A 24,984-nucleotide genomic window follows, 5' to 3' on the forward strand; every position below is an offset into this window, starting at 1 on the left:
CAAAGCAGGATTTTTTTAAATTGGCTTAACGTCGCACCGACACAGATAGGTCTCATGGCGATGAAAGGTTTACGCACACACTTTCAACAGTCAAGCTCATTCCTAACATAGGCTTTATCTCCTCATTCAAAGGAACTTCCTGCATTGTTTCCACCTGTTTCAACCAGCAATCATTCCCACTACTTTAATGTCTGTTATGACCTATCTATGTCTGTGTGATGTAAATCCAATTGTAAAAAAAATTCTCCTTAATCCTTTTTCTGAAAATGGCTCTATTGAGTATCTTGTTTCTTGTGATACCCAGCTCAGCCATATCCTGTTTATCTTCAATCATCATCATCATCATCGTTACCACTACCATCCAGTCTTAGGTTTCTTCTGTACCGATATAACTTTAGTATGAATATAGTTTATATTAATCCTGATAAATATATAAATCAATCTATAGGCAAAATCAAAATCACAATTACCAAAGGCAAAGTAATGGAATAAAAAATAAAATAACTTAATAAGGAAAATTAAGAGAGGAAACTTTACTAATTTAAAGTTATTAAACACTGCAAAACAGGTACAAAATATACATTATAATGATCACTGGCAGAGCAGATCCTCCCAGTTATTAAGTACCTAAATGTTGATGGATAGAGCAATTATCTCTTATTGAGGCTGGGCACTTTCTAGTACAAGCTGATATCCAACCTTGCTGTCACGAAGAGGGTAAAGAAAGTAGAAGGAAGGGGAACCTCCTCAAATGTATAGTTATGCTCCAGTTAATTTTTGTACCTAAACAAAGTATTTCACATTCTCATCCAGTTAATTCATGATATCCCAATTTTTTGCTTATTCTTAGGAAGAAGAAACAAAGAAAACATCTTAATTTCAAGTGAATTACACACCCTTCATGGTGCCTATGAAGATGCACATGGAGTTTGAAAATGAATTTACCCTCGTTCCCCGGTTTTCTTTTCTTTTACCAGCACTAATCTCTCATTGTGTTTTATCATAAGTGTTCCTGTACTTGTTTCTAGTTTCCAGTATTTAAACATAAGTTTGTACACTTCCATCACATCTGTAACCAAGATTCTACTAGCTAAAGGACATAGGGAGTAAAAACACACAGAATACATTTTTTAGCAAATTTGTTTTTTCCCCATTAGACCCTTGAAAATAGTAAAATATGGGGATTGGGGGGGAGATGAAAAGAGATCATATTTAAATTGCTTTGAAGTTCAATTATTCTAACAGATGGAAAATCAGTAACTCACCACTAGCTGCCCTATTCACTGCTGAATATAGTGGATAATCCCTCTCAAGAAGAAACTGATCACTAATCACCTCCATTTCAATATTTGAATTACCGAACAATTTACGAACATATTCTTCTACTTTAATAGGAGTCATCCGTTCTGGATCACCACCGCCAATGTCCCGGGCCACGAACCTTTAAACAAAATAATAAACAATAACTGCACACTTAAATACAATATTTATTTATTTATTTACATAGTTTACGCCCACATAGGAGCACTTAAATCAAACCCAAATACATTTATGTTAAAGAATTAACTGAAGATTTAGCTTGCATCATCATCATCTTCCTTTCCCAAAACCTCTTCATTCTGGCTGACCTGGCTGCCCTTTCTTCATCAGATATGACATATTGTTTGTGTTGTACAGTTTTTAATGACAATCTTATTTGTTTGTTCTTGAGAATCCTTTTTTCTTCTCTATTTTCAATTTGCTTCATTGTAATATTCAGCTCTTTAATACAGTATGTATAATGTAACAAACAAATGTAAAAATCTGCAATGAAAGACATGAAGTTAAGAAGGCAGATAGGAATAAACACAGAGTTATCAAAAGGAACAAACAAGTGGCGTTTTATTTTCATGTATTTACTATATCTAGCCTTTTCACTATCCTACACATCTTACAATAAAACCGACGATCTGTCAGAATGACCCCTCAATGGGTTTTCAAGTCCGTTCTCCTGATGAAGCTCAGAAGCAGGTATGAGCTTGTCGAGGACTGAAAGAAATGGATTTTAAAAAACTGAATTGATGAGGAAACGCACATCTATGTGAAGATATGCAAATTGTACTTGTCCTTTCGTGTTTTCATGTTCATCCTCACCTCCTCTTTCTGTTCCTCTCTCTTCTCACACTGACTTATCAGTGTTTATCCCATTACTGTATATATCTGGCTCCATGGTTAAATAGTTATTGTGCTGGCCTTTGGTCCAAGGGATCCTGGATCTGGGAGCAGACATGTTGTTGTTGTTGTTGCTGTTGCTGTTGTTGGCCTGCTAACAGTGGGGTGTGAACCAAATGAAAGCTGAAAAATTAAGTCTCATGGCCAAAGAAAGGTTGGGAAACATTCACCCAGGATGAAAAGGAATATCCGAACTGTGGGGGAAAATAATATTATTTGGAATTATAAGAAACTGCAGGAATGAAATGATGAACACAAAATATGCAAAGAATAAAGAAGTAATACTGACAAGACCAGAAGAGATAATGGACAGATTAAAAGAATATTTTAGTGAACTGCTGAATCTGAGAAACCAGACATGTAGAAAAGGTATCCAGGCAGCAGGAATAGAAGAAGTAACATAGAAGGAATCAGACATTACAATGACAAGAGGTGGAATGGGCAGTTAAAAAAGATGAAGAGGGGAAAAGTTGTAGGAAGAGAAACTTTTTCTTCTTTGCTAGTGGCTTTACGTCGCACTGACACAGACAGTCTTATGGTGACAATGGGATAGGAAAGGGCTAGGAGTGGGAAGGAAGCGGTCGTTGCCTTAATTAGGGTACAGCCCCAGCATTTGCCTGGTGTAAAAATGGAAAACCACGGAAAACCATCTTCGGGGCTGCCAACAGTGGGATTCGAATCCACTATCTCCTGGATGCAAGCTCACAGCTGCACGCCCCTAACCGCACGGCCAACAAGAGATTAACTAGCCATAGAAATGATCAAGGCTGCAGGACTACCAGGACACCAGTGGATTTATAGAATACTCAAGTGGGTATGGAGAGAGGAAAAAGTGACCGAGGACTGGGAAAAAGGGGTTATAATACCAATATTCAAGAAAGGAGACAAGAGGATGTGCAGCAACTTCTGAGAAATCACCATCACCCCCGATGTTTCCAAGATAACGAAAAGGATATTTGAAAAGAAGGAATAGAGAAAAACTGGTAAGGCAATTACAAGAAAACAATTTGGATTCAGAAGTGGAAGGTCTATAGCAGAAACCATTTTCATTCTGAGACAGATCATGGAAAAGAGCTGGGAATACGGGAAAGACTTTTATAGAATAGAAGAAGCATTTGACAACATCCCTAGATCAAAAGTTTGGGAAGGCCTGACACATAGGAGCATTACAATGATAAAAGCAATAAATGATAACTGTTACAGCTGTTTCTGTAAAATATTTTCACCGCCTTGTCAATACTTATACATTTTATTTTATTTAATTACCGTACATGTACATGTTTCGAGAGCTTCAGCGGTGCCAAACATTAATTGATCCTTGGACTATGGTACAATGGTATAATATAACAAGTATATATGAATTTTGAAAATTGTTACAACGATTTCTCTTAGTTTCACCTTTCCTATTTACTATGTCATTTGTTGCAGATTTTACTGGAAATTTCCTAACTAATGTAATCTATTAAATTAATCTCTATATGTTAATTTATGTCCTTATTTACATCTGAAAGAATAATTATTTCTTCTTGTCTAATGAATAAACAATAACAAAATATACAAACAGGAAAAGGGATTGGCTATGGGTTCCCCGGCGTCAGGTATTCTAGCGAATATTTACATGGACTATGTGGAAACAAATAAAATAATTGAGAAAATTAAAGGATTAATTAAATGATTGAGATTTGTGGATGATGAGTTCATTATCATAGATGAGAAAGAATTAAGCCCGATAGAAGTATTAAGAAGGGTGAATGAAATAGACAAAGATATCAAATTCACAATGGAATCAGACGAAGGAGGTTCACTGAACTACCTGGACGTCAAAGTATCGAGAAATGATAGAGAATTAAGAGTATCAGGTTTATAGGAAAGAAACGACCACTAGTACTATTATTAGGAAGAACTCCAATCACCCAGGCCAACAGAAGAAGGCAACATTTTATAGTATGATCAGCAGGGCACTTAAATTTCCCTTAAAAAGACAAGCGTTCGAAAAAGACATGACCACCATATATGAGATCGCGAAGAGAAATGGATATACGAAGAAATACCAAACCAAACCAAACCCCATGGCCCTACAGCCCTTGAAGGGCCTTGGCCTGCCAAGCGACCGCTGCTCAGCCTGAAGGCCTGCAGATTACAAGGTGTCGTGTGGTTAGCACGACGGATCCTCTCGGCCGTTATTCTTGGCTTTCTAGACCGGGGCCGCTATCTCACCGTCAGATAGCTCCTCAATTCTAATCACGTAGGCTGAGTGGACCTCGAACCAGCCCTCAGGTCCAGGTAAAAATCCCTGAATATACGAAGAAATACGTAGATAAAATAAAGGACAAATTAATAAACAGAAATCAACGTTGGAAAGGAAAAGAAAGGAAGAATGTAGTGGCAATAACATTTTATAATAGACACTCATACGGAATAAAAAAGATATTTAATAAAAAGGGCATTGACGTGGTGTTTAAGACAAAAAATAGTAAGAGAATTTTATTTAATTTGCATAAGGTTAATAGATCCAACAGGTTTAATAAATCAGGAGTATATTGCATCAAATGCCAAAATTGTGGAAAAAATACATTGGACAATCAGGGAGGAGTTTAGAGAGGAGATACAAGGAGCACGTGAATGCGGTGAGACACAGGAGATTCTCAGCAATGGGAGAACACATGGAAGAACACAAACATAATTTTACGGAAATAGACAAAGATATGGAAATACTGCACACGACAACGAAAGGAAAATTAATGGACGCTTTAGAGAAAATAAATATATATATTGATCAGAGAAACGATAATGAAAATAACTTAAACGAACCACTGAATGAAGAAAATGCAATGTACCGATTGGCATACAATCATATAAGAAGGGAGAGAAAGAAGGAGCGAAAGAAATAGTTCCGGTCACAAGTACGCGCCCCCTCCATCCCCTACATTACATAACCGGTAGCACAATGACAGGTAGCAGCGAGCCTAACAAGGTCATTGACAGCAGAGAGCAGAACACGTTTGTTTATTCAAACTAGTACAAGAATACTTCGGTCAAGGTTAAATTTTGGCAAGCAGTCGAGCTGAAGTAAGTAAATACAAATTTCTCTAAATATCTGAGATATCGTTCTTTTATAAACACGTCGCTAAAGATTAGTTTTTGGTTTATTATTTAAAGGAGTTTGACGGTTAGAAAGCGACCAGCATGGTCATCGTGTAACCAGTAACAGTAGCAGATTGACAACAAGGAAGGAAGGAAGGAAGGAAGGAAGGAGGACATATTGTTTGGGTTCAGACCAATATCACATTTTAATTTTTGGATAAATTAGATGGAATGAAGTAAGTAGGCCTAAATAATTTCTCCAGACATCTGAGTAACCGTCTTTTTCGCAAAAGGTCTCTAAAGTTGGTTTGTTTTGGTTTATTTATTTAAGGAATTGGACGAGATTAAGAGAAGATATTCTGATATGAGAGGTCTAGAAAATTATAGCAGACTTTAAGAAGAAAGAAGAGAGCAGAAACATTTTAAAGGATAACTAATTTTATAGATGTTATTTATTATGTCACGAATTGATATTTATTATTTACGTTTTTACGATTTTAGGATAAAGACTATTTATAGATGTTATCTATTATTTTACAAATTGATTTATTTAAGGATTTCCACTAAATGACAAGTAAATGTTAAATTTAGACAAGAAGAAATAATTATTCTTTCAGATGTAAATAAGGACATAAATTAACATATAGAGATTAATTTAATAGATTACATTAGTTAGGAAATTTCCAGTAAAATCTGCAACAAATGACATAGTAAATAGGAAACGTGAAACTAAGAGAAATTTTGTAACAATTTTCAAAATTCATATATACTTGTTATATTATACCATTGTACCATAGTCCAAGGATCAATTAATGTTTGGCACCGCTGAAGAAGAGACTGTGGCTCTCGAAACATGTACATGTACGGTAATTAAATAAAATAAAATGTATAAGTACTGACAAGGCGGTGAAAGTATTTTACAGAAATTTGAATATAAGTCAATACAGACCAACATGGTGAAAATAATCAATTCTGTTACAGCTGTGTGAAGACAACAGTGGAGAGAACAGAATGGTTTGGAACCGACAATGGGCTAAAACAAGGGAGTGTGATGTCACCTTTACTGTTCATAATGACGATGGATGACATCGTAAAGGCAGCAAGGGAAGATTAGAGGGAGAAACAATGAATGTAATGATGTTTGCGGATGATGATGTGATCTGGGGAAAAGATAAGGAGGCAAAACAACAGCTGAATGTACTGAATACCGAGCTCAATAGTTGCAGTCGCTTAAATGCGGCCAGTATCCAGTACAGAGAGTTATAATAATTGAAAATCTTCCACCTTTTTGATACAGTATCAAAAAGTACAGTATCAAAAAGGTGGAAGATTTTCAATTATTGTAACTCTCTGCGATTAGAATTTGATACGGAAAATGAAGCTGATTGCCGGGAGATAGTGGGTTCGAACCCCACTGCCGGCAGCCCTGAAGATCATTTCCTGTGGTTTCCCATTTTCACACCAGGCAAATGCTGGGGCTGTACCTTAATTAAGGCCACGGCCACTTTCTTCCTACTCCTAGCCCTTTCCTGTCCCATCGTCGCAATAAGACCTATCTGTGTCGGTGCGACGTAAAGCAACTTGCATAAAAAATAAAAAATAAAAATGTACTGAATAGAAGGATTGAACAATGGGTTTGAGAATCAATGTGGTGATGAGAAGGGGAAGTAAAAATAGAAAAGGAGATATCAAAATTGGAGACAAGGAACTGGAAATAGTAGAACAGTTCAAATACTGTACTTGGAAAGTGAACTGACAGAAAATGGAAGACTCGATATGGAAATTAGTAGGGCACAACTCGAGAGTACCGGGCGAGCTGGCCGTGCGGTTAGGGGCGCGCAGATGTGAACTTGCATCCGGGAGATAGGAAGTTCGAGCCCCACTGTCGGCAGCCCTGAAGATAGTTTTCTGTGGTTTCCCATTTTCACACCAGACAATGTGTTCTGTTCCAGTTTGTCATTTAGTTTTTGCACATTTGGTTCTTTTCATATGTCTTCATTTCTCGCTCTATTCCTCCTTGTCTTCTGTACCATACTCCTCAGGAATTTCATTTCAGCTGCCTGTATTCTATTCTTATCTCTCTTGAGTCATTGTCCAGGCCTAAGCCGCTTCCTTCCCACTCCTAAGCTTTTCCCATCCCATCGTCACTATAAGACCTACCTGTGTCGGTGTGACGTAAAAAAAATTAATAAAAAAAAATTGAAGAGTACCTTTTAGCACCAGTTACGGAGATTAACCCCTCAGCGTCGCAGCCGTTTAAAGAGCTTCCTACCCCACGGCCGGATGAGATTTCAACTACGCGCGACTGAAATACATTGATTCACCTAAAGCGTTACTACTAGTATAAAAGTAGCCCGATATTCACGAAATTTGGAATTCCTTATGGTAGAACTATGTATATGAAGATAATTACATAATTGTTCCGTGTGATAGAGTTCGAAGCACTCTTCGAGACAGAGACCGAAGGCACACTCCTGGCAGCAGTACACCGATGTCTTCTTTTCACCGTGTTTTGAACACGCGATACGTCTGAGGTTTGGATTTCTCACTCTTGTGTGCTAATTTCCTGATAAAACGTATTTCCTGCAACCTTGGAACTGTATTATCTGATGCGCTCCGGCCTTGAATATTTCGTTTCCCGCCCGAGAAGCGTATTTTGTACTACGTAAACAAACCTTCCATCAGCTGAAACTGATAAGATAACTGCTCAATGTTTGTCCCTGTGACTTGTCTAAATATTATTGGAGAATCTAGGAATCATAATTCACTGTTGAAAACTTCCCTTTGACCTGTATGCGTATCTATAGTCTCCTACACGAAATTTCCAAGTACTGGTTCCTCCTCATCGTCACTCTCATCATTTACCACTGCATCGGCCACAGCCACATCATCTATTTCATTATCACTACTGCCAATACTGCCACTACTACTTCCGACTAAACTTTCATTTGAATTATACAATATTTCAAGCACGTTGCTCTCAGCAGGAGCTAGCCATTGAGCGCGGTGCGTCACACAAGCTGATGAAGCTGCAGCGGGACCGAAAGCGGCAGGACGAAACTGAATGAGGGGAATAACATTTATGACGAATTTAGCCAACTCGATACATATTTCATATTAAAAGGTCGATACATCGTCTTTCAAACGAGATATATACCATGCACAACTGCTTCTCGTGTCTTATGACAGAAAGCAGCACTAACTGATGCCTACACAGAGCACTCGTGGAGAGTTACGAAAAGACCACAAGCTGAGAAATTAAGACAAATATAATAAATAAACCGCACTCTTAATACAGAATTAGAGCAAAGAACATCACACGAAAAGACAAACTTCTCAGATCATCATTTCTTTATTTTATTCTGTGGGAAAGAATGAAGCAAACGGACTATTAAAAAAGCAGGGATTGGTGCTCAGACATAATTGACAAATACTTATCCTTGCAAAAGCAACTACACTTTAACGATTTTCAATTCTTATTTACAACACTGATAAACCCAAAAATGTCTTCTTGGAAACAAAACAATTTGCATATCCATAACACCAAAACTCTCTGCGCTATAGCCGTAAATGCGAAACCATGTATGGGTCTATACCACGTATAGAGGTCGGCGCTGAGGGGTTAATATGGAATAAAGATGTACCAATGAAGGTTAAAGAAGTAATTTACAAGGGATATTACTTACCTATTATGACATATGCAGTAGAAACCTGGACAATGACTCAAGAGACATAAGAATAGAATACAGGTAGCTGAAATGAAATTCCTGAGGAGTATGGTACAAAAGACAAGGAGGAATAGAGCGAGAAATGAAGACATATGAAAAGAACCAAATGTGCAAAAACTAAATGACAAACTGGAACAGAACACATTGAGGTGGTTTGGACATGTCAAGCGGATGAAAGACTGTCAAGACAAGCACTGGAAAGACAGATGACAGCGAAGAGAGGACAAGGACGACAAAGATTACGATGGACGGACTCTGGGAAAGCCTGACACATAGGATAACTGTTACAGCTGTGTGAAGACAACAATTGTTCACTCCTATTAAGTGCATTCAGCTGTTGTTTTACCTCCTTATCCTTTCCCCAGATCAAGTGTAGGACAACATAACCTGGAAGGGAACACAGTGATGGATGAGGAATGGTAGAGAGACGGGGCGAAGTTAAAAGGAACCATATTTGCCCCCACCCAGTGTCAGCTGGAAGGGGAATTGATGATGAATATAATGAGGATGAACCTTCAGTGGTGCTATTTGAGGATTAAATCTGCCTCTGGAATAATAGTTAACACACAACACTTCACATCCTTATTAGAAACCACATGTGCATATTCGAAAAATATATGATAATGTTAGTATATCAGCTTAACATTACAGAATAACCAAAATCTTCCATTCTAATCTCAAGCTCAAGATCACATAATTGCACAGTGCCTCTGATTCCAGGGTGTGGGGAATTATAACAATCCTTTAAATATTATGACCATTTTTATACTGCAAAGAACTTATAAATTATAAGATAACAAATCTACCCAAATTGTGGTAAAAAGTTTATTATTATTATTATTATTATTATTATTATTATTATTATTATTATTATTATATCTTCCTACAAAACTTGCTGGCTGGCACAAGGATGAAGAATTCCATAACAAACAGATATTACTTCACAAAAGGTTTTTTTAATACTTAAATGTAAACAGGGTAGATGTAACAGGTAACTGTACCACTGTATATAAATATCAAGGAGAAATCCTCCTTAAACCTCAAATTTTAAAAACTTTCCTTCTTGAAGACTGTACCAGGAGGTACACCTCTATGCCGCACATTTAAATCTTAAGCCTAATAGAACTCCTCTACTGGAGGAACAGTGAATTTGAAACTGGACCAACTTATAAATTTACTCAGAAGATGTCACTACAGTAATTTGATGGAATTTTGTTATTTTGAAGTTTCCAGTACTGTGTGGATTTCTACTTGTTTTTGTTTCCATTCATCAAGAAGTTTGGACATTCTCTCATAGATGTCACTGCCAAAACACTATGATCATGCACCCTGGTGCGGTGAAAGAACCTTTTTGAAGAAATTTGGTATTCATATGTTTTTTCTTTACTAAATTTTGTTCATTCATTTTTGGGTTCACCATATTTATCTTTTCTTTCCGCCAGTTCTGAATTTAGCCAATCAAGAATTTCTGTAATTAATTTTCAACCAATCCCATATTTCTTCTTCGATTTTGAGTGTAACTTTTTCATCCACCAATAAAATTGTGAGGGTGTGGCTGTTTTATTCGTGAAAGGTCTCGAACTTTCCCCGAGGGTTTATAAACTGCAGATTTTCATGTCTCTTGGCCATTTCATCGTCATCTAACTAAGTGTGTGTGTCTAGCAGGGGGCGGGAGGTGCCTCTCATCAGGCAGCAGTTCTTCAGCAAGGTAATGGCCAATTAACATCTTTACTTCTAGTTTGCTCTGTAGTTTAACCCGAGGGAAAGGTTTGAAACCTTAACTATGTAACTAACTTCTCTAAAATGTAAATCTCCTTTCAGCTCACATAAAATTTCACAAATCTTTAACTGTAAACCAGGGATAGAGAGTGATTTACCCTCTCCAGCTCACCTTCATATTGGTTTGAGCTGACTACGTTTTGTAACTGGTTTTCTTCCCTTTAATAATGTCTTAATTTATACTTATACAAGTCACCTCTATAGTTTGGGAATAGCCCCTGTTTCATCGGCCTAGTGCCCCTTAGGTCTTAAGAATTCTCATCTAGGAGTGCAAGATTTCGCCTCCATTCATTTTGTGTTCGGGCCATTTATTTAACAGTTTTTTGTTTACACGAAGGCCCCGTAGGTTGGGTAGTAAATACCCCTGTATAATCATTTTTCCCATTGTAAGTTGTGCCTTCAGAGGCCGGAATTTGTAATTTGATGTTGCCTTGAAGAGGCTTGGAGAACTGAGAGCGCGTCAGCTCTTCTAAGTGTTGTAAAAGTGCCTCTGGGAGGCTTGATATTATTAGTTGGGAGCAAGTGCTCCATATTTTGAGGGGTTTTCTGCCCTTAAGTAAAGTTGTGACCTTTGTAATTTTGAGCGTGTAGCTCAGGAATTGTAAAGTGAGGGCTTGAAGCCCAGTTCTGTTTATACCATGGATCTTGTCTCTACTAGACCGGTTTATTGCTACCGGCACCTGTTACATTGTTAATTGTTGATTATGAATTTCTAAAAAAGAAAATATAACCTTGTTAAAGTTTAAATCTACTTTGATATTGTAGTTAGACCCATTCACCCCGGCACCTTCTTTCACCTCTGCTGGTCCACGGGTAACCCCGTAACAAAGACAATTAAAGCAATATCAAATTATGTGGTGTTGTATCTCATCCATAGCTATATTTGTTATATATACCTGCCACTTTCCAAGGCAAGAGCCAAGGGAATGATTCGTTCGAGTACTGCATCATCTGAACACCACACTCCAAGGACCTCCACCTTGCGCTTCTTGGAGGGCACATCCTCACGTAACTGAAGAGGCTAAAAATAATATTTACACATCAAAACAATAGCACAAAGGCTCTGTGTACATTAATGAGCAAACTTTAATAAATAATCTAACTAAGGAAATACTTCCTGGTCACCATCATTATGTTCTCTGCAAGTTTTAAAATACAGCCACAAAAGCACCCTACTTACTTGAGTAACCTACACTATCACATAATCTGTGCATCTCAGTCAAAATGAGGGGAAGATACTTTAGAGTTTTGTTCAGCATTGTGTGAGTAAATGTTATCCATATAATTCTGATGTACACATAATAGCCTAGGCAGCATATTCACAACAACATCATTCGAAATACGAAGATTTAAAAAAATCTGGATATTTCAAAGTCTCAGTTCTGTATAAAATGCTCAATAAACAATCTACAAAAATTTACGAAAATGCACATGTTAACTGATTGTCCCATCAACAACACATACAGCAGCTAGTTTTAGATAATAAAACTGCACATACTCTATTTAGTTTTAAATTTGGTGCATCTGACATCATCATCATCATCATCATCATCATCATCATCATCATCATCATCATCCTCATCATCTTGCACAGCTTCCAGCCACTCACTCTGTAATCACTTTGATCCAGTCTTCCTCTATTTTCTTCACCCACTCCACCACTCCTTTCAGCCATCTGTTCCTAGGTCTTCCTCCTGATCTGCTTGCTGCCTTCCACTAACATGACAAACGCCATTGGTACTGTCATTGATCTCTCTTGTCTTGAATAGATTCTTGTTTCTGCTACATTCAATACGGCAAGGCTCGTGCTGATTTCTTGACATTTCTCGTTGAGTGTAAAAAAACGTTATTGGAAGATTTCAAAATTTTGCATGCATTAAGATGTTGCAGATATATTTCCCATGATGCATAAAATAAACCCAGGCCTTCAAATTTCATTTCAGCGTATATATATCATTCGGGACATCCATGGGAAGTTGCAAAATTTCCTTTAATGCTTCCCTAACCATACTATCGGCATCATTTATAAATTTGACTGGAATCTTCTGTGGTGGTACTGTCTGAAATTTATAAACCAAACTGAGACAGACTGAATTCATGATTACAAATTATTGATCAGAATGCAAAAGCGGTGAAGAAATGTGGAGCTCTAGGGTGGTTTTGAGCTTATTTAGGACCTTGACGGACTGCAAAGTAATGTCATTGGAGAAATTTACACCCAAATACTTAACATATTCTCCTTTTTTTCAGACATAGTATCTGTTTTTCATCTGCCGTGAATGGTCTTTCTTCTGATAGGTGATCATATTGATGCATATTCCTTTATATTTTCCAATATTGATGTTACGTCCAATTTCTTGTAATTGATGTATGGCCACATGAGCAAGTAATAAAGCTGACTCAGAATCTTTTCCAACAATAACTACATCAGCAAAACTTAATACTGTTAGAGCAGGACCTCTCAAACCAAAATCTCACGCATGAAAATCGAGGCGCAGGAGCTCCGTGCACTGTGCATCGGTCCTGCTCGGCTCGGACCAACGCTTCGTCTTTAGACTACTCGGCTAAGCTCGGCTCAACTCGGCTCGGATTTGGAGCGCTACGAAGCAAGTGAGGAAGAGGGAGGCAGGGGGAGCAAGCGAGACAGGCGTGGGGAAAGAGAGAGAGCGCTCTTGCTGCAAATCGAGGCATGGGGTCTACACTCTGGTCAACCAAGGGAAGTTGTCTTTTGCACAGTGCATGCACCTCCTGAGAGGCCCTGTGTTAGAGCTTCACGATCTGGACTCAACTGAAAGCCATATTGGGTAGATATCGACGTTTCGCTAAGGTCATCCAGAATATGATCGATGGCGAGATTAAACAGAACTGGAGACAGGAGAATCTTGCATAGCTCCCATGCTTATAAAGAGAGGTTTGCCTCCCTGCGTCTGAATTTGTGTGGCATTTCCTGTTTGCAGATTCATGATTAAATTCGCAAGTTTGGTTGGAATTGGTAACGACTTTAGTGTCTCATTTAAATGGGTATGACCAACATTGTCAAAGGCTTTCTGTATATCTAAGAATATAGTAGTCAGATTGGCTTGTTTGACGGAGAAGAGAGTCTAGTAACACAGTGTTGACATGCATTCCAGAGGAGTTGGTAAATCCTCGTTGATTGGAGTTTAAGACAACATGCTCACGGAGACGCCTGTCAAGGACCCGCTCAATTATTATTCTTATTACTGAACAGATTGTGATAGGTCTCCAGTTCTTAATACTGAGTGTATTTCCACCTTTATGGAACCCCAATTTTCAACATACATGTAGCAATGCGAGATATTATGTCGACTGTAATACTGTCTTTGATAACAAAACGTTGATTTCATCTGGGCTTATAGTGTCATTAAATAAAATGTCAATTTGTTCCCCATCAACATCACTTGTATGAGGTGGATATTAGGATCAAATCATGTCATTAGGTTGCCTGAGAATTTCAGAGAAATAATGGAATATTTCATTCCGATGGAATTTTACAATTTTCAGCAATGGAATTTAAAACAGACCTAATAGCCTTTCTGTGCTGACTGTGACAGTGGTACTGGGTAAGCTAATATTTGTATCTTTCACTGTGTTTTATTCGGTCCACTTTTGTTGCCCGTTCAGAATTGGTTGTCTGTCTATATTTCCTTTTGGTTGTCTGTGGTTGGTTTGTTTTTCCTATACTGGTATTTCCGTGATGGATGTTTGGGGCCAGGGAATAGATCAATTGCAGAAGCCAAGAACTCACACCAAATGTTAATCTCATGGTTAAATTGCTCGTCTGTCAAATTATTTAAAAATCTGCTTTGCCACTGCATTATTTTCTGCTTAAATCCATGCGGTAAAGTGTTGACACCATTAGTTTCTATGTTAGCATGAGGGTCACTTTCTTGAGCAACTGGTTTAACATTTTGAGAGGAATCAACCCCTTGTCGATTTCTAGAAACTAAACTTTGACGGTGAATATCAGGATGAGCTCTGCTGATGTGTATTTTGACCCCTCGGGAACTGGAGTAATGACATCCACAGTGTGGACACTAAGAATTTATATTGTCAAATGCCTGATTTGAAGAATTCGCAGTGTGTCTAGCTGATAAACTTGGAAGAAGAATTTGACATGCCTGAGGGATTCCTAAATTACTGTGCAATTGTTCATTAGCATAAAAATGATCATGGCAATGTACAAGGAATGTTGCTGTTTCATGCAAACACAAGTTGGCAGGACAAGTTGGTTCAAAATCACTAGTGGGCTGAGGCAGGGAAGTGTTCTATTGCCAATCCTGTTTACAATAGTAATGGATGACATCATGAGAACAGCAAAAGCAACATATGGAGAAAGAGAAATGAACATGTTGTTTGCAGATGATATTGTGATTTGGGGAGAAGAGAACATTAATGTTCAAGAACAGTTTGATGTGGTGAATGGAAGTTCGAAGAATGTGGATTGAAAATAGGTGTAGAAAAGACTAAAACTCTTGTTATGACTAGAGGGGGGAAAAGAAGGGAAAGGTCAGATTAGACTTGCAGACAAGGCCCTGGAAGTAGTGGAGACGTTCAAATACCTGGGGAGTGAATTAATGGAGAATGCTCAACTGGATGTTGAAATTAGTAAGAGGATTCAAGCTGGAAGCGGTTTCTATCATAGTGTAAGAAACATGTTATGGGACAAAGATGTGCCAATGGAAGCAAAGGAAACTATGTACAAGATTTATTATGCACCAATAACTTACGGAGAAAAAACTTGGACAATGACAAAGAAGGATGAGAGTCTAATACAGGCAGCCGAAATGAAGGTCTTGAGGAGTAGGATGCAGAAGCACAAATAGGCAGAAGAGTAAAAGAGACAAAATAAGGAATGAGAAAATCCGGGAAGAAATTGTAGTGGAAAAAATGAATGATAGAATAGAGAAGAGCCGATTAAGATGGTTTGGGCGCATGCCAAGAAAAGGTGATGGAAATGCAAATGCAAGGAATGAGAGGGCATGGACGACCACGATTGAGTTGGAAGGACACAATCCAATGCAGTATTAGAGAAAGAAACCTGGACTGGGACACAAGCACAAATAGGCTCACTTTTTCCGTAATCATGCAACTATGGCGACGGCTCTTACCTGAGTTGTAAATCACGTTTCGTTCACAAGGGTGACAAATAACATTTTCAGGGCTAGGAAAAATATGATCGTACTCATAGTAAGCGGTAATAGCAGAAATTCATGATGCATTATGTATGTTTATATATTCCTAATCCTGATATAGGCTACCGTAGCACGCAACAAACATTCGCTACACTTCACTGTACCACTCAACACAAAATAAATTTCTAACTTATGAATGGAATGCGAAATAAAAGCACAAATAGACTCACTGTGTTATTCAGCAATCGTGCTGCTAACCAGCAAGCAAAACTGAACATTCCTGAGGCCAGCACCTTGCTCCCCTAACATGCAACTTATCCTGTGAAGTTCAGGAATTTAAGGCCTTTTCTCATAATCACGCAACTGTGGCGACGGATCTTACTCAACTTGGAAATCACGTTTGTTACACAAGGAATGACAAATACAATTTTCAGGGTTAGGGAAAATGTGATCTACTAAGCGGCAATAGCGAAAATTCGTGACACGATAAGAGAGGTATTTTTGTATAGATTTAATATGACGAGAATCGCGGCTTAAAATTTACGACGAGCTAAGCGGGAAAACATGTTAATGAGGAATGCACTAACGAGGTTTCACTGTATACGATACATGAGCAAGCACAGTAATAATAATGTAACAAGAAAGAAAGTACAAGAATGAATTTTTTTTATTTTTAGGTATATATCTTGAAATATACACTTAAATAGGTGTATTTAATATAAATGTATATTTAAAATAAATACTTTATTTTTTTTGCTAGGGGCTTTACGTCGCACCGACACAGATAGGTCTTATGGCGACGATGGGATAGGAAAGGCCTAGGAGTTGGAAGGAAGCGGCCGTGGCCTTAATTAAGGTACAGCCCCAGCATTTGCCTGGTGTGAAAATGGGAAACCACGGAAAACCATTTTCAGGGCTGCCGATAGTGGGATTCGAACCTACTATCTCCCGGATGCAAGCTCACAGCCGCGCGCCTCTACGCGCACGGCCAACTCGCCCGGTAATAAATACTTTAACTTATTAACAAAAAAATTAAATAGATAATGAATATAGGTTATTATATATTTATACCCATATCAAATTGGTATGGAGTAGATTTTTTTTTTCTCCTTATTAAATTTTTTTTATCTCTTATCGTCTGAATGACCTTTTGAAATTTCAGGACTAAATCAGGTGCTGCATGGTTGTATAAATGAATGATTAAAATTTCAAACTTTCATTCACTGGATTTTGTTTTCTCTACTTCTTTGACCAACAGACCATTTCCTGTATACAGAAAAATAAATAATATTTCAGGTCTTCTTAAGGATTACAGGGATAGGCAGACCATAAAAAGCAAGAGAGTACAGTTAGACGTAAGTTTCCCAACTCAATTGAATTTAATAGACTTACTACATAGAGGGCTTCTAATGCTCCCAGAAGTGTCACCAATTCAGCCTGAGGATACTGAGGATGTGATGTTACTACCAAGAGTGGAGCTACTACACCAGCCTTTAATGCCCTGCAAAAACGAAAAAACATAGAATGAACTTTCTATCATCAAAAGGCTAGTTCTTAAATTGGGGGCGGGGGGCAAATGAGCCAGGACAGCTCCATAAATCCCAGAAATATCTCAGATAAGCTGATGAAAACCAATTATGGGATCAGAAGCTGCAACAGTAAGAGGTAAAAATATTTTAAAATGAGGTACTACTACCAGAGTCAATACCCTCATCTGCACTACAAGACATCAGATTTCTAAAAAGTTGCAGAATGTCCATATGAATGGACCTCATAGTTATTAAGGTAAATGATTCAAATGGTACACAGGAAGGCAATTGAAGAGTAACAGCCTTGTGTCGGTACATTTTCCCAGCACATAAAAGAACTCCTGAGGGACAAAATCCTGGCACCTCAGCATCTCCAAAAACCATAAAAGTAGTTAGCAAGACATAAAACCAATATTATTATTATTATTATTATTATTATTATTATTATTATTATTATTATTATTATTATTATTATTATTATTATTATTATTACGAACCTTTATATAACAAAGACATTATCGCATTTATTCACTATCTTGCTTACCTCTGAATGCCCTTCTTTGCAGCATCACCAAAGTTGCGTACATCATCATAATCTCTATTGACAGGCCCTGTAGGTGCATAAATTAAACGACCAGCAGGAAGTGGAACTTCTAGAACACCTCCATCACTTTCAAATGAATTATCAAGCTGTGGAAAGAAATGAATCCCAACAAATCACAATCAATGATCAGACGAGATGAAAAGTACACAGGAAAACATAAAACAACATATGAATGAGTACAGTGAAAATATAATTAGTTAATAAAAATGAACAGCGCAAGATAATCTCTATATGAAGTCTCCCTCAATAAACATTTTTCATTTCTATGTTTGCAAAATAATAATAATAATAATAATAATTATTATTATTATTATTATTATTATTATTATTATTATTTTATTATTTTATTATTATTATTATTAGCGTATGGCAAGGAAATTATATACATAATATACAATATATACACAATAACAAAAAAACATTGATTCACTTCAGGCATTAGTGTTATCTCTTATATCTGAATGTCCAACTTATCAATCCACTGTAGTGCTTTCACTGTTGGAGATAGGAGGTCTATTATAATAATAATAATAATAATAATAATAATAATAATAATAATAATAATAATAACAACATTGTGCAGGTATTTTTATTCGATGCCATTTAGGCTGCCTTCGTGTCAATTTTAACATTCCAATTTATTCCATCAGACGACCTCTTGTAGAAACACCAGGTCACACTAAGCCTTGTACCACCTTTTCAGGACTGTTGAAGCTGGTGGAAAATCCCTACCAGCAATAAGTACTCCTTACTCCAGTGTTTCCATAAGTCGTCAAGTCAGTTGTTGCCATAAAATCTGAAGTTTTGTACAGGGTCACTCCTCGCTTGTTCTGATCCACTGAGTATTGTGGTGAGTCAATCGACAACCAGGAAATATGCCTGAGCCAGTAAGTTGCCACCACCGTCTTCGTCTCGCATCACCGGCCAGGAGTTTAGTGTGACTGTAATCCTTCCTTGTCAATGGTGGAATACCCAAGTACATTCCAGAGACATAGCTTTGTAGAGCCAACCATCCTCCCCACTAAGCCGCACGTGGTGTATTGAACTTCCTCGCTGCTGGGACAGGTACTGGTCTGTCTTCATCGCTGAGAGAGCTGTCCATAAGTCTGCCAACACTCTGTTCACAGAATGGAATGGCTGTACGTTGTCACTACAGATTGTGTGTGGTATATCACATCTACCAATGAACCTCTGTAATGACAGGAGTAGTGTGTCTGCTGTCATATCACCACAATTATAAATGTACAGGCAGCTATGCTGCACAGGTGAAAAGGGTGATGTATCACTTGTTCATTGCAGGACCCAGCACAGTCAACAATGAATGGTTTTGGGGACACTGCACACCGCAATGGTAGTGGAGCCTCTATTTCTTGTCCATGAGAATTTGCTGTTTACATGGAAGCAGTGATATAGTACTTTACTTGATTGACTGATGTGCATGCAATATCCAAAATGGTTGGGAAAGGACAATTCAAACTCCCAGGTGATGGAAATAAACACTGCATCAACAACCTTGTGAAGTGATGACCTCCATCCTCAAAAACTGAGTGGCACTGGTTGGTAGTCAGTTCAACAAATTATCAACAGCCGCCCAGGCTTAGTAGTCCCTCATCCAGGAGCGGATTGAAATATTTGATTTTCAACCCATCAGGTAATGCAGTGTTTAACATGAAAGCCTTAAGCTATGTGCAGAAGCATTAAATCTGAACTGTCGTCGTCATAAAACCTATCAGTGTCAGTTCAGTGTCGGTGCGACGTAAAGCCACTAGGAAAAAAAATCTGAACTGCTTTTATCCAGTAGTCACAAGCTTCTGTTATTTCCACTCCCTGAAGTTCACCTGTGGGATGATGTCTATGAAGAAGTGTTTCAAATTCAAATGAAGAATCCAAGCCATAACATATAGCAGTTTCACATATGAGCTGAATTTTTAAGCATCATTTAAAGGATCCAGGGAATCTACATGCACGACTTGCTGAGTGAAGTTTCTAGCCTCAAGAAGTGATGTCAATGTTGCTGCGTTTCCATTGAGACAACTCTTGTAACAGCCAAGGTGGTCTGTGCCACCATCCATTCAGCTGAAGACCTTTGCGTTCTATCTGTCTGAATGAATGTCATACCATCTTTAGTTTTCTTTTCAATTGAGTTAAAAACTCTTATTCAGAATTAGCTATCTTTGTGGCCTAATGGATTTAGGAAAAACTTTTTGATGGTACACTGGGTTCATGATGATATGAATGTTAAAGTTCAAATTGGTATGGAGTAGATTTTTCCCCTTATTAAATTTTCTTTCTCTCTTATCTGAATGACCTGTGACAACATATTTGCTATTTTTCTTGCAAATCAATAATACAATGTAATCAATTACTACGGTACGCAATGTTTTTTTACTATTTGCTTTACATCGCACCGACACAGATAGGTCTTACTGCGATGATGGGAAAGGAAAGGGCTAGGAGTGGGAAGGAAGCGGCTACGGCCTTAAGATACAGCCCCAGCATTTGCCTAGTGTGAAAAATGGGAAACAAAAGAAACCTTCTTCAGGGCCACCAATAGTTGGGTTTGAATCCACTATCTCCCGAATACAAGCTCACCGCATGGCCTATGGAGAAGGTTTGGTATTGGTAAAAACTTTTGACGACTTATCTGTATGATATAGATGTTGATTCCCATAGGGAATCTGAAATATTTGTCCTGAATGAGCAAATTTATAATACCAATATAAATGGTCCGTTATTGGACATTATAAATTTTCCAGCTAGCTCATTCTTGGTTGCCAGCGTTTCACCCTCGTGTGCTAGGGTGGGCTCATCAGTTGGTACCTAGCACACCTACCAATACGCTGGCTAGTGCATACCGCGTAGGCTAATTGGTAGGTGTGCTAGGTACCAACTGATGAGCCCACCCTAGCACACGAGGGCGAAACGCTGGCAACCAAGAATGAGCTAGCTGGAAAATTTATAATGTCCAATAACGGACCATTTATATTGGTATTATAAATTTGCTCATTCAGGACAAATATTTCAGATTCCCTATGGGAATCAACGTCTATATCATCTGATGGCCAAGCAGGCATCAATGTTTAGTGATGAGACAAAGTCTCTTAGAGCATTGGCACTGCCGGTGGCTCCAGTTAGCCTACGCAGTGGCCTCCACGGTATGCACTAGCCAGCGTATTGGAAGGTGTGCTAGGTACCAACTGATGAGCCCACCCTAGCACACGAGGGCGAAACGCTGGCAACCAAGAATGAGCTAGCTGGAAAATTTATAATGTCCAATAACGGACCATTTATATTGGTATTATAAATTTGCTCATTCAGGACAAATATTTCAGATTCCCTATGGGAATCAACATCTATATCATCTGATGGCCAAGCAGGCATCAATTTTTAGTGATGAGACAAAGTCTCTTAGTGCACTGGCACTGCCGGTGGCTCCAGTTAGCCTACGCAGTGGCCTCCGCGGTATGCACTAGCCAGCGTACTGGTAGGTGTGCTAGGTACCAACTGATGAGCCCACCCTAGCACACGAGGGCGAAACGCTGGCAACCAAGAATGAGCTAGCTGGAAAATTTATAATGTCCAATAACGGACCATTTATATTGACTTATCTGTAGACGCTCTTAAATGCTGTTAATTAAGGGACAAAATTACTGTTCATATTCAATTACCAGAGATATACCGTACAGCTTGGAACTTACAGTTCCTTTCTTTTTTCCTCCAAGAAGTATCCCAAAGCAATATCAAATATATTATGTTAGAAGGAAAATATTTCACATTTAATGAAAGGTCTCACTGCTCAAAAATAAATGTTCATGAAGCATACAGAGGAAAATACAGCTACAGTTGCACATTTATTAGCCATGATAGAAAACCATTTTCTAATGAGTTTGCAAAAACCTGTATGTTTTCTGTAATAGAAGAAATGTATTCTGAAAAGAAACACCCATAAATTCGGTCAACTTATCATGAAGCACAATGACCAGAAAAACCTATGGCCAATTTGTGCTAAAAACTGTACAAGAATATCAAAATCATTTGAGTGCTTTTCGTTGGCTTTGGACGAAATTAATGACGTTTGCTATACAGCAAAACTTTTAATTTTTATTTGTGGCATTAACAAAGTGTGTGAAATTTCTGAGGAGCTGTCATCTGTAAGAAGCATCCATGAAACTAAAACAAGCAAGGATTTATTTCTGCAACTGAGTGAAACAGTGAAGAATCTACAACACATGAAGCAAAGAATATGAGTGGTGCAAAAATGGATAATTAGAAGAATAAGAAAACATACTGGGTAATATTAGAGTGATGTATATATGTCAGGAGCCTGTAGGTAGCACCACTTCCCTTTGGTGTGATGCACTTCTCTCTGGCGCTACCAGATGGCCTTCGGATGTCCCCTGGCAGCTCGGTGTGAGAGGGAGAGGGAGGGTGAGTGGACGTGGCCTGGACATAAGGGACGGAGACATTATGTTTACTTGAGTGTTAGTGGCAGCGTAGCCCTGCATTGTGCAGCTTAATCCTGCACCAGTGTATTAACTACCTATAGGCCTACAGCATGTATTGATTGTTCACATGACAATGTTTAATATAGTTACTGAAGTTTACCGTTGTTTATATTATCCCTTCTTGCATCCTGTGAGAGAACCAGCCTCATGGCAATACAGTCCACTTCACAATACTAAAATAATTATTTCAAGTTTATTCATGGCCATCACGGGCCGGATGCATAGAAGGTGTACTTTAAAATTAACGGATTGTGCATACTGTGAACTAAATGTAGTTTCGAGAGTGTTGTGACTGTGATACAATATACGCTTGTGCATATCGGCCAGTCGTTCGAACGTGTGTTGTAAGCAGCCATCTTGCGGCGTGACGTCACATTCATTGCGCTGACACTGGATCCAGCACCATTGCGAGTTCATCAGCAGAATCAACAATTGGTAAGCTCAGTTCATATACTTCCTTTCATTTGTCAAATCCTTGCACACAATGGATCCCGATATTAGAAAGTCATTAATAAAGAAGCGTGGAATCGCGAAATCGAAGGTAACCAACATAAAGAAATATACCGATTCTTTAACTGGTCATATTGATAAATTCAGTGTCAAGGTTAGACTTGATGCTTTACAACAAGCGTGGCAGGACTATACTGTCGTGCAAGATCAACTAGAAATAGAAGATGACGACTCCCAACATCATGAGAGGGATAGGGAACAATTCTCAGAGGTGTATTATGATCTGCAGGCTCATATGACGAGATTAATCGAAGATCAAGAGGGCAGTAATTTTCCACCAAGTTTACATTCTGTGGGCTCAGGCAGGGCTAATGTAAAACTGCCGCCTATAAAGGTGCCTGTGTTTAATAACAATATTATTGACTTCAGACATTTTTATGACACATTCAATTCCTTGGTGATCAATAATGACACTATAGATAAGATTCAGAAATATTATTATTTATTGTCAGCAGTATCAGGTGAAGCACATAAATTAATTGAGAACTTGCCGGTCACTGCTGACAATTTCGATATTGCCTGGAATCTGATCTGTGAGAGATATGACAATCCACGCCTAGTAGCCAGTACACATATAAAGGCATTGTTATCTCCGCCAGCAACAAATAAGGATTGCCCACATTCCCTACGCATTTTATTAAGTCATTGTAAGGGTCATTTACATGCCATTGAAGCACTAAAATTGTCAACTCCACTACATGAACTAATCATTTCACAGCTGTATTTAGATAAGGTTGATGCCAATACTAGGAAGGACTGGGAACTCATGCTATCAGCAAAACAATCTCCATCACTCGACGAATTTCTACAATTCTTAGAAAAAAGGTGTCATGCCTTAGAATTAATTAAATCTAACATGCCTAGCACTATCCAACAAGAGAAAACAAAACCTAAATTAAACAGAGATACTAAACACAGCTACGTTTCAACTAACAATGCATGTGTAGCCTGTAAGCTCTCTCATCCTATCTATAAATGTGGAAGATTTAGGGACATTAGTGTTCAAGAAAGGTTAGACATTGTTAAGGAACATCAACTGTGTTTCAATTGCTTGGCTAGTGGGCACAATGCTGTTAATTGTCCATCAGGTAATGTGTGTCGTCAGTGTGGCAAGGCACATCATACACTTGTCCATCAGCACCATACACAGTCTGCCATGCCAGTAAGTGCCGAGAATAGTACGGAGTCGGATTCGGCACAAGACTCACACGAAGGATTCGGTTCCTATTGTTCCTTTAAACCTAAGGCTTCGGCTCATGTATTGCTTGCTACAGCCGTTGTCATGGTCCGTAATCAGTTGGGACAACTTCAAAAATGCAGAGCTCTTCTAGACTCTGCATCACAAACTAATTTCATCACAGAATCCTTAGTTCAGAAGCTCCGGTTGAAGAAGTCTCGCATATCTTTTCCAATCCAAGGGATTAATGAGGTCATGTCCGAGTCGAAACACTCAGTATGTCTGCACTTAGAGTCTACTGCAAGCAATTACAAGGTAACAGTCACTTGCGCTGTACTACCACGTATTACGGGAGACATGCCATCTGTGAAGCTTTGCTATGATGATTGGAATCTCCCAGATGACATCCAACTCGCGGATCCTAACTTCCATCAGCCAGGAGGAATAGATTTACTTCTAGGTGCCGAAATCTTTTTCGAAATTTTGCGTCGTGGGAAGATGACCAAACCAGGGAACTATCCAGTGTTGCAAGAAACAGAGCTTGGATGGATACTGTCCGGAACAATAAATGCATCGAGCACACCGTCTTCAACTGTACAGCCGCAACGTTCATTCTTCATCCGCGGAGAAACCTCATTGGATGACCAGCTTCAACGGTTCTGGGAACTAGAAGACCTCCCAAACAAACCTCGAACGATTGAAGA

The 24,984-nt window shown here is 38.4% G+C and overlaps 1 protein-coding gene across 1 annotated transcript in view; it reads right to left on the bottom strand.

Annotated features, from left to right (window-relative positions):
• Positions 1 to 24,984, bottom strand: part of Dip-B (Dipeptidase B) — a 107,260-nt gene that overhangs the window by 72,617 nt on the left and 9,659 nt on the right. The window contains exons 3-6 of the mRNA XM_067151664.2: positions 18,029 to 18,174; positions 17,348 to 17,456; positions 11,699 to 11,823; positions 1,266 to 1,441 (exon numbers count right to left, since the gene is read on the bottom strand). Of these exons, the coding sequence (XP_067007765.2) occupies positions 1,266 to 1,441; positions 11,699 to 11,823; positions 17,348 to 17,456; positions 18,029 to 18,174 (556 nt within the window). The remainder of the gene's footprint in view (positions 1 to 1,265; positions 1,442 to 11,698; positions 11,824 to 17,347; positions 17,457 to 18,028; positions 18,175 to 24,984) is intronic.

This window comes from Anabrus simplex, chromosome 7, assembly GCF_040414725.1.
Source record: "Anabrus simplex isolate iqAnaSimp1 chromosome 7, ASM4041472v1, whole genome shotgun sequence".
In the NCBI taxonomy this organism is placed as follows: Eukaryota; Metazoa; Arthropoda; class Insecta; order Orthoptera; family Tettigoniidae; genus Anabrus; species Anabrus simplex.